This window comes from Eurytemora carolleeae, unplaced genomic scaffold, assembly GCF_000591075.1.
Source record: "Eurytemora carolleeae unplaced genomic scaffold, Eaff_2.0 scaffold1882, whole genome shotgun sequence".
Lineage (NCBI taxonomy): Eukaryota > Metazoa > Arthropoda > Copepoda > Calanoida > Temoridae > Eurytemora > Eurytemora carolleeae.
In genome coordinates, this window is record NW_019397768.1 from 29,955 (window position 1) to 40,497 (window position 10,543).

The 10,543-nt window shown below is 33.6% G+C and overlaps 1 protein-coding gene across 5 annotated transcripts; it reads left to right on the forward strand.

Moving 5' to 3' along the window:
• The first annotated feature begins 3,303 nt into the window (after positions 1–3,303).
• On the forward strand, positions 3,304–9,319 carry LOC111715841 (uncharacterized). Of its 5 annotated transcripts, none has more exons than XM_023491225.1 (6): positions 3,304–3,411; positions 4,399–4,436; positions 5,443–5,503; positions 6,381–6,539; positions 7,173–7,244; positions 7,377–7,627. In XM_023491225.1, exons 1-6 carry the CDS (start codon positions 3,352–3,354, stop codon positions 7,479–7,481), a joined length of 495 nt encoding a protein of 164 aa, XP_023346993.1. In that variant the 5' UTR covers positions 3,304–3,351; the 3' UTR covers positions 7,482–7,627. The 5 variants fall into 5 exon arrangements, with proteins under 5 accessions (XP_023346993.1, XP_023346995.1, XP_023346996.1 ...); XM_023491227.1 differs by having other exon boundaries at positions 7,331–7,390; XM_023491228.1 differs by lacking the exon at positions 7,377–7,627 and adding an exon at positions 8,324–9,319 and having other exon boundaries at positions 3,305–3,411.
• Positions 9,320–10,543: the final 1,224 nt, after the last annotated feature.

Sequence of the window (10,543 nt, forward strand, 5' to 3'; positions counted from 1 at the left end):
ACAATCTAAAGAACTGCTTTTTATTATAAATAATCGATTATTCAGTTTATAATTCTAAATTCTAAATCCGGCCTGTTGGAACTCATTTACATATTAATTAATCTGCTTTGATAATTTATGTTTCTATTTGTTTTTCATGGAATTAATTAATGAATTAAAGATGGCGGCGATGCACACTTTTAAAAATTGGAACCAAAAAGTTTAAAATAATAAAAAAATTATTAAATATTGACATCAACTTCACGGGAAAGTTAAGGGAATTTTACTTTACCAAGGGTTCCCAAGACCAAGTGTCGTGGAGGGAACCTGCGTGGGTAAATTAAATTTTTGATTTACCAAAAATGTAGTTGTTACCGATCAACATTGTAACCACAATTTGAAACTATCAATTTTCAAAATAGAAAAAAAAAGTTTTTTTTACATTTATGCTCAGACGAGGGTTTAGAATCGTTCATGCTAGCGACTATTTCAATGAGAGGTCATACTTTTCACTGTAAGAACCAGAAAACATTTTTAATCTTATTTTACTTGATAAAATTAATTAAAAATTTTATATTTTAAAATGTTCGTGGCACTTTTTTAAAATTTACTCAGTTGCAAAAAAATGTGAAATTCTTTTCGATATTTTTAAAATATAAGAAAACGAAGACGACACGAATTCCGCTATTTTCTGGTTCCCACTGTATATCTAGATTCCTCTGTTTTCTGGTTCCCACTGTATATCAAGATTCCTCTGTTTTCTGGTTCCCACTGTATATCTAGATTCCGCTATTTTCTGGTTCTCATTGTATATCCAGATTCCGCTGTTTTCTGGTTCCCATTGTATAACTAGATTCCGCTATTTTCTGGTTACCATTGTATATCTAGATTCCTCTGTTTTCTGGTTCCCATTGTATATCTAGATTCCGCTGTTTTCTGGTTCCAATTGTATATCTAGATTCCGCTATTTTCTGGTTCCCATTGTATATCTAGATTCCGCTGTTTTCTGGTTCCCATTGTATATCTAGATTCCGCTTTTTCTGGTTCCCACTGTATTTCTAGATTCCGCTGTTTTCTGGTTCCCATTGTATATCTAGATTCCGCTGTTTTCTGGTTCCCACTGTATATCTAGATTCCGCTTTTTTCTGGTTCCCACTGTATATCTAGATTTCTTTGTTTTCTGGTTCCCATTGTATATCTAGATTCCGCTATTTTCTGGTTCGCGCTGTATATCTAGATTCCTCTGTTTTCTGGTTCCTACTGTATATCTAGTTTCTCTGTTTTTTGGTTCCCACTGTATATCTAGATTCCGCTGTTTTATGGTTCCCATTGTATATCTAGATTCCGCTATTTTCTGGTTCCCACTGTATATTTAGATTCCGCTGTTTTCTGGTTTCCATTGTACATCTGGATTCCGATATTTTTTGGTTCCCATTGTATATCTAGATTCCGCTATTTTCTGGTTCCCATTGTATATCTAGATTCTGCTGTTTTCTGGTTCCCACTGTATATCTAGATTCCGATTTTTTCTGGTTCCCACTGTATATCTAGATTCCGCTATTTTCTGGTTCCCACTGTATATCTAGATTCCGCTATTTTCTGGTTCCCACTGTATATCTAGATTCCGCTATTTTCTGGTTCCCACTGTATATTCAGATTCCGCGCGCTGTTTTCTGGTTCCCACTGTATATCTAGATTCCGCTATTTTCTGGTTCCCATTGTATATTTAGATTCCGCTATTTTCTGGTTCCCATTGTATATCTAGATTCTGCTGTTTTCTGGTTCCCACTGTATATCTAGATTCCGATTTTTTCTGGTTCCCACTGTATATCTAGATTCCGCTATTTTCTGGTTCCCACTGTATATCTAGATTCCGCTATTTTCTGGTTCCCACTGTATATCTAGATTCCGCTGTTTTCTGGTTCCCACTGTATAACTAGATTCCGCTTTTTCTGGTTCCCATTGTATATCTAGATTCATCTGTTTTCTGGTTCCCACTGTATATCTAGATTCCGCTATTTTCTGGTTCCCATTGTTTAGCTGTTTTATGGTTCCCATTGTATATCTAGATTCCGCTGTTATCTGGTTCCCTTTGTATATCTAGATTCCGCTGTTTTCTGGTTCCCATTGTATATCTAGATTCCGCTATTTTTTGGTTCCCATTGTTTATCTAGATTCAGCTGTTTTATGGTTCCCATTGTATATCTAGATTCCGCTGTTTTATGGTTCCCACTTTATATCTAGATTCCGCTTTTTTCTGGTTCCCACTGTATATCTAGATTCATCTGTTTTCTGGTTCCCACTGTATATCTAGATTCCGCTATTTTCTGGTTCCCACTGTATATCTAGATTCCGCTATTTTCTGGTTCCCACTGTATATCTAGATTCCGCTGTTTTCTGGTTCCCACTGTATATCTAGATTCCGCTGTTTTCTGGTTCCCACTGTATATCTAGATTCCGCAGTTTTCTGGTTCCCACTGTATATCTAGATTGAGCTTGTTTTTATATTGAAGCTATACAGATGTGTTTTTTTAGTAAAATAATTAATGCAATTGCAACTTCGTAACTCAATTTTTTACATAACTCCGATATTTTAGATATTACAAAATACAAAGACAGCGTGTTTCAAAATAAGCTGTAGCTCAGATTGTTCTTGTTTGTTTTATGTTTTTTAAGAACTTACATTTAAATTTAGGTCTAAACGATTGACGACGGTGACATTCCAATGATAAGATCAACGTTAAAAGGTTTTTTTCGAGTGTATTGTTCATACTTAAAGGGAATGTAGACTAAAGTTCAAGTGACCTTTCAGTAGAGTGGCATGTCCAATTTACATGGGTACCCGTTGAATATTTATTCAAGCAGCATTGAAGAAGATATTGCTGGTTTTCTATCTTAAAACGAATTTTTAAGGAAACTTTTTAAATCTTTAAATTTATCAGAAATTGACACTCGACAGTCCCTTTAAGAAATATAAGAAAAATTATTGTAAACGTTTAATTAATAGATAACTTCTGATCTCATGGATAAAGATATAGAATTCTTTTTGAAAATAATGTTTATTATTCATATTTTAAGCAAAATGAATGTGCGCATGAACGCCATTTTGTTATGGACATACAACACACCACATCTGCGATTATTATATTTATATTCACAGCGGAAGTTTTAAAAATTAAGTTTCTTTAACATCAAGGAAAAATATTTCAATTAAACAAATCATGGCGCTATTATTCAAAACAAATTTTTGTTTAACTTGTTCTAAAATTGTTATGAGTGAGTTGTAATGAGTAATATTATATAAAATGAATCCAATACAACACATGTTTGAGATTTAGAACATTTTTCAGGAGTTCACCATAAACCTTGATTATGAGAGGAATATTCTTGTTAGTTCTACTTTTCACCGCTGCTACTGCAGCACCAGCCGCGGTAATTTTTTTCTTCTACCACTTAGTGAAACTTTCAGTTTTTTTGAGAGAAAAACCTATTTGTAGGTCGACTTTTATTCCTAAACACAACTCTAGGAAGGGGCGAGAGGGGAAAATATGCAGCCATAGAGAAATTCTCTATGTATGCAGCTGAAGCTAAATATATGAAAAACGGCGTAAACAGAAATAAATCTTGGGGGGGGGGGGGGCAAATTTGAACTGCAAATTCAAAACATTTGGCTTTTTGTATACTTATAGGTATATAGTCCTACCTTACAAGTGCTACTTTATCTCTCTTTCAAACAAGACTAACAGAAAAAATACAGCAAACCAATTTTTTTTATGTTCTTCAATCTTCAGTTTCAGATTTTAAAAGTGTGATTGCTCTGGGTTCTGCCCCCCCCCTGTTTACGCCCTTACACCCTCTACATAAATTTTCAAAACGTCCTCAAAATAATTATTTTTAACATTAATGGTCCTTATTCTAGTTTTTTTCAGAGCTAAACTACAGGGTGTCCCAAAAAACATGGGAATTCAGTGACGAATTTGATATTGTCTTTGTTATGAATAAGCAATGTAATACCTAATTTCAAAAGCCATAACATTATTATGTCTGCTAGAGTCTATTTTATGAAAAGGGTAAAAGATGTGTAAGATGTGTCTATAATGTCTCCGCAAGATGAACAATGATGACGGACAAGTTTACTCTGTTTGTATACTGCAATTTGCTTGTTTTACTAAGTACAACCGTATGCAGTCAAAACATAAACAAAAACACAATGTTAAATAGCAGACGAAACTTTTACAGATTACAGCTTTCTCAGTTGGTATCAGTATATAAAATCAAAGAATTATTTATAAAGACGATATCTAATTCGTCACTGAATTCCCATGTTTATTGGGACACCCTGTACATTCAAAATTATCAAATAGATGATGGCATTGCAGTCATCTATTTTACTTTTCAAACTTTTCCCTTTTTTTTTAGTCTGAGTCTGCCAGCCAAATTGTGAGGAACATAGTCAGGTAATTAATTCCCATAAAAATAATTCTTATCTGTTCTCAAAGAATAAGACTTAAAAACTTGAAAAAACTTTTAAAACTATATCTGTGTTATTACAGATTAGAATTCCATTAACTATACGAGAATTCATTTCTCTACTATATGCTGAAAAATATCTAAAAAACATGACACATGAGAGAAAGAATACAGATTTACCAAGCAAAAATAGTGGATATGGTTGTTTTTAGAGAGTATTGAAATTCTTTGACTTTATTATTGCTAATAGTATTCATTAATACATGAAAAAATCCCCCCACGCTCTTAATAGAAGAGAAGTACAAATTTATGCGAGATTACTTGCGACTTTGTGACCTCGTAGCTCCTCTAGTTTTGATATTAGTTTAATCTTTTTGGTTATATACAAGAGGTTCAAAACATTTTACTGCTTTTATAACTCTTCGATAATAATTTGTTTTATGATTTACGAGTTGTTTTTGTTGGACTTGTCATATGTACATAGATATAATATGGTATAGGAAAACTATATATTTAGGTTTTTCCAACGATAATCAGTTTTTTTTGACAACCTAGCACTTAATAGTTATACCGTCATGATAAGAAGTTCTATTCTTATTGTTCTCCAGGGTGTCCCAATAAACATGGGAATTCAGAGACTACTTGAAAGTCGTCTTTGATTTCTGATATTGAATGGATGGCAAAGAAAATAAAAGTAACGACAAAGATATTGAGACAATTTTGATTTATTAAATAAATTGAAATTTGTTCAAATTTTGCAATACTTCCGTCAATTTTGAAGATACAAAAATGGCAGACCACATTTTGAAAGTCTCAAGACCAGGCGTTTTTGATATTAGATGTTTAAGCTGGAATACTGCAGTAATTGTGTTCATGAAAAAATGCCTCATGGATCGACGACGATATAAAAGTTGTCAATGAATTCCCATGTTTATTGGAACACCCTTCAGTAAGCAAACTGGTTCAAAGAAAATTATTAAGCTCTTCCTTTAGTTTGTTTGTTGAACCAGACAATGAGGAGGCACCGTACACTGTAGAACAAACATTTGATGAAGTAAGTTTTTAATAAAAGTAATAATTTTATAGCCTTAGCTTTCCTACGGTAAAGGTACATTGAACCAAATAGATTATCAAGTACAATAGGTGGCAACAGAGAAATAGATTATCAAGTACAATAGGTGGCAACAGAGAAATAGATTATCAAGTACAATAGGTGGCAACAGAGAAATGGACCAATTATACACGATGTAACAATTGTCAATTATAACAAGGAAAACAAAATTTTCTCACATTAGTTGACATGTTTTCCAAGATTAAATAAAAAAATGTAAAACAGAAAATAAATAACACATAAAATTGCACTTTGTTCTCTGTATGTTCCAAGCATGTTCCCTGTATGTTCCCTGTATGTTCCCTGTTTGTTCCTTGTATGTTCCTTGTATGTTCCCTGTAAGTTCCCTGTATGTTCCTTGTATGTTCCTTGTATGTTCCCTGTATGTTCCCTGTATGTTCCTTGTATGTTCCTTGTATGTTCCCTGTATGTTCCCTGTATGTTCCCTGTATGTTCCCTGTATGTTTCCTGTTTGTTCCTTGTATGTTCCTTGTATGTTCCTTGTATGTTCCCTGTATGTTCCCTGTATGTTCCCTGTATGTTCCCTGTATGTTCCTTGTATGTTCCTTGTATGTTCCCTGTATGTTCCCTGTATGTTCCCTGTATGTTCCTTGTATGTTCCCTGTATGTTCACTGTATGTTCCCTGAATTTTAGTGATAGTTATAGTGATAGTTATAGTGAGTTTTTAGTGATAATTATCCGATTCATTAAACATTCTCTAGCTATAATTTAGCTACGATTTCCCAGCCAACTAGGCAAGGAAGTCATAGCTAATTCACAGCTATAACAAGGCTGACGAATTGAACCAATTGTCTTTAGATTGAGAAGCGTGTGTACCCGGCTAGAAAATGGGCGTGTACTGGAGAACAGGTGGAGCAGGATTCAGATGATAATGGGAGAATGTTCTGGAAATTGTTTAACTATATCCAGGTAAAGGATAATGGGAGAAAGTTCTGGAAATTTTTCAACTATATCCAGGTAAAGGATAATGGGAGAATGTTCTGGAAATTATTCAACTATATCCAATAAAGGATAATGGGAGAATATTCTGGAAATTATTCAACTATATCCAGGTAAAGTATAATGGGAGAATATTCTGGAAATTATTCAACTATATCCAGGTAAAGGATAATGGGAGAATATTCTGGAATTTATTCAACTATATCCAGGTAAAGGATATTGGGAGAATGTTCTGGAAATTATTCAACTATATCCAGGTAAATGATAATGGGAGAATGTTCTGGAAATTATTCAACTATATCCAGGTAAAGGATAATGGGAGAATATTCTGGAAATTATTCAAATATATTAAGATAGCGAAAATAATTTTATAATGATTACCTCCAAAGGTAATATTGCCCTGTGTAATTAGGATTTCTTAAAGATGGTCTGTACTTTTCTTACTGATGATATTAATAAATTCTGCTCTAATTTCAATTAAATGAAACGTAAATAGTTAAACATATCTACGTCTCATTTTATGAAACATTTAAGATTTATAGGGTAGAAACTCATTCATATTTGTGTTATTCATGACAATCACTGTACTGTATCTAGCATTGCTAAGAAAAAAATAGAAGAAAGACGACATTAATTCTCTTCTAAATTCAGGGCGCGAATACTGACGAGAGAAAAATGGCGATGACTGTTCCTGTCGCAACATCAGTTGCTATAAACGGCGAGGTATAGAATATCTTTTGATATTTGACATCCTATATGATTATACAAGTGTAGGAAGTAAAACATAATGACGCTTTCCTTATTTTCAGGAAGTAAGAGTAGAAATGTTTTTCCGCTCTATAAATACGTATTAAGGAAGTAAGACTAGAGATGTGTTTCTATCTATTTATCTGTGTTCAGGAAGTAAGACTAGAGATATGTTTCTATAGGGAGATATGGGTTTACCAAGGAGTAATGTAACTATGGAGAGGGAGATATGGGTTTACCAAGGAGAAATGTAACTATGGAGAGGGATATATGGGTTTACCAAGGAGTAATGTAACTATGGAGAGGGAGATATGGGTTTACCAAGGAGTAATGTAACTATGGAGATGGAGATATGGGTTTACCAAGGAGTAATATAGCTATGGAGAGGGAGATATGGGTTTACCAAGGAGTAATATAGCTATGGAGAGGGAGATATGGGTTTACCAAGGAGTAATGTAGCTATGGAGAGGGAGATATGGGTTTACCAAGGAGTAATGTAACTATGGAGAGGAAGATATGGGTTTACCAAGGAGTAATGTAACTAGGGAGAGGGAGATATAGTTAAACCTTTATTTGATTAAAGTCGAAAAAGAAATCAATGTTTTTTATCCTTAAAAGAGATAAAATTTGTCAATTTCCTTGTTTGTTTCTGATTCAAACTTTAAAAGTCCCTTGAATAGAGGAACCGTAATTAAAAAGATTAATTTTTAGAAAGTAAAACAAGGTTATATTAATTTTTTGTTTAGACGAGTTAAGCAGCGCACATCGTAAACTTGTTTACATTACGTATGTAACTCCAACATGAAATATCGTCAACAGTTCCTTTAAACCTCGGTTCCGCCTCTTTTCTTCCTTTCAGAGGTTTCAACGGGTTTCTTTCAATTTCTGTATTTTGATTCTTAGATTTGTGTTTTATCATATTTTACATTCCTTCATCTTAGAAATATTGTAGATTATAAAAAGTGACAAAAATCGAGTATTCTTCATTTACTCTCACTCACATCTTTAATCTCCAAGAGTTCATTTTACAAAATTTTGAATATTTTTTTGTTTAGGTATTTTAGGGTCGGATATGATGCACCCTTTAATTGGTGGAACAGAAGAAACGAAATCTGGTATGTCGCTGCTTAATCTTTATCTGGTATCTGTAGAATCTGGTATTTGACCGAAAAATCTGGTATCTGACTTCAGGATCTAGTATCTTACTCGAAAACATGGTATCTAACTCCAGAATCTGGTATCTCACTCAAGAATTTATTAATCTACTTCAAAATCTGGTAAATTAATCCTGGAATAAGGTATTCGAATACAGAATAGGGTATCTTCCTTCAGAGTCTGGTATCTGACTCCAGAATAGGATATCTTACTTCAAAATGTAGTATCTGACTCCAGAATCTGGTATCTGACTCCTGAATTTTGCATCTGACTTCAGAATCTGGTATCTGACTCCTGAATCAAGTATCTGACTTCAGAATCTGGTGTCTGACTTTGGAATATAGTATCTGCCTTCAGAACTGGATTTTGACTTAAGAATCTGGTATCTGACTCCAGAATAGGGTATCTGACTTTAGGATCTGGTATATGAGTCCTGAATCAAGTGTCTGACCTCGGAATCTGGTATATGACTCCCGAATCTATAGCATCCGACTTCAAAATTTGGCATCTGACTTCTGAATATTATAGTATCTGCCTTCAAAATCTGGTATCTGACTTCTGAATATTATAGTATCTACATTCAAAATCTGGTATCTGACTTCTGAATATTATAGTATCTGCCTTTAAAATCTGGTTTATGACTAAAGAATCTGGTATCATGCTGCGGAAACCGGTTTCTCGATTTTATAAAATCTAAAAGACAAACTTCTGTCTAGATATCGATTTACATTGTTTTTTTTACATAAAATTACTGCTCTTTTATCTTGATGAAAAAATAAAAAAATAATTCCAAGATTAAATTAAGATTAAGTGCATTAAAATATAATGAAAAAATTACTGTAAACAATTTTTATGTATAAAGATGTTATAAAGAATAATGATTATGTTTTGTATAAGTCTAGTTCAAGTAATCATAGTTGATAAATCCATGTGGCAACATTCTTTTGTGTGTTCTCTAGTATATATATTATATATGATCTATAGCTTCCCCGTCAGCGAGGGTGGGGTGGCAGGATTTCTCGTGTTCTGGAGATATTTTCAAATTATTTCAAGAACAATTTCCTGTTATGATATTTGCTTTTTGTCTGAAAAAATATAAAACAAGTTTAAAAAGAATTTTTATTTTTCTTATTTTTAAATTTGCCTTTCCACCCTCCAGACTAGAAACGTAATTAATTTCGCTAGATTTATATCATTCTTCTTTACATAAACAGTTGGGGTAGGGGCCTTGATATTTATAGCGGGGCTTAATGATCAAAGTATTTATAAACAGTCGGGGTAATGGTTCTTACATTCGAAAATAGTTGGGGTGGGGGCTTCCCATCATGATGAATATTAACTTGTTGATTTTAGTGGGGTTTGTTTTGAATTTTCCACTCATTTCTGGCATTAACAAACTCTTTTATATTATATTTTTATTTTATATTTTAAATTCTAGGGGGGGGGGGGGCATCCCATCCAGCCTCTCATTTCCATTCTTCTCATAGCCATATGTACTCCTCAGTCCAGCCATGTCCTGAGCAGGGGCTCTAGGGTTGAGTTTACAGGTCCTGAGATTCGTCAGTTGATGATCCAGGACAGCTTTAATCTCGCTCTCATGCATCATCTCTTTAGGCATAAAAGTCAAGAATGTTTTCCTCAGCTCAGCATTGTACAGCCCCAGTAACATTCTTGAACTCCACTAAACTTCTCCTGGCTGGAGCTTACGCTTGAACCCACAATCTCAGCTTGTCAATATAATATTTCCTGGCATTCTCATTCCTGGACTGCGTACGGGACATGTATTCCATTTTCCTGCCTTCTTCATCCTTCTCATGTGCGAATTGTTTAAAAAATTCCTGGAAAAACTCTTCTACCTCGTAATTATCAAACGCGAGTCCATCCATCAATACAATCCAGTAACATCTTCTTTCTCTCATCATTGAGAATCCTCTCCCACTCGTAATTAGACATGTATTTCTTCAATTTCTGACACCACTCCAACATATATATATATATATATATACATATATATATATATATATATATATATATATATATATATATGAAAACTGTTTATCGAACTCTATTTTCTACCAAACTAAACCTGACACAAAAACTTTAACTAACTTTACATTAGA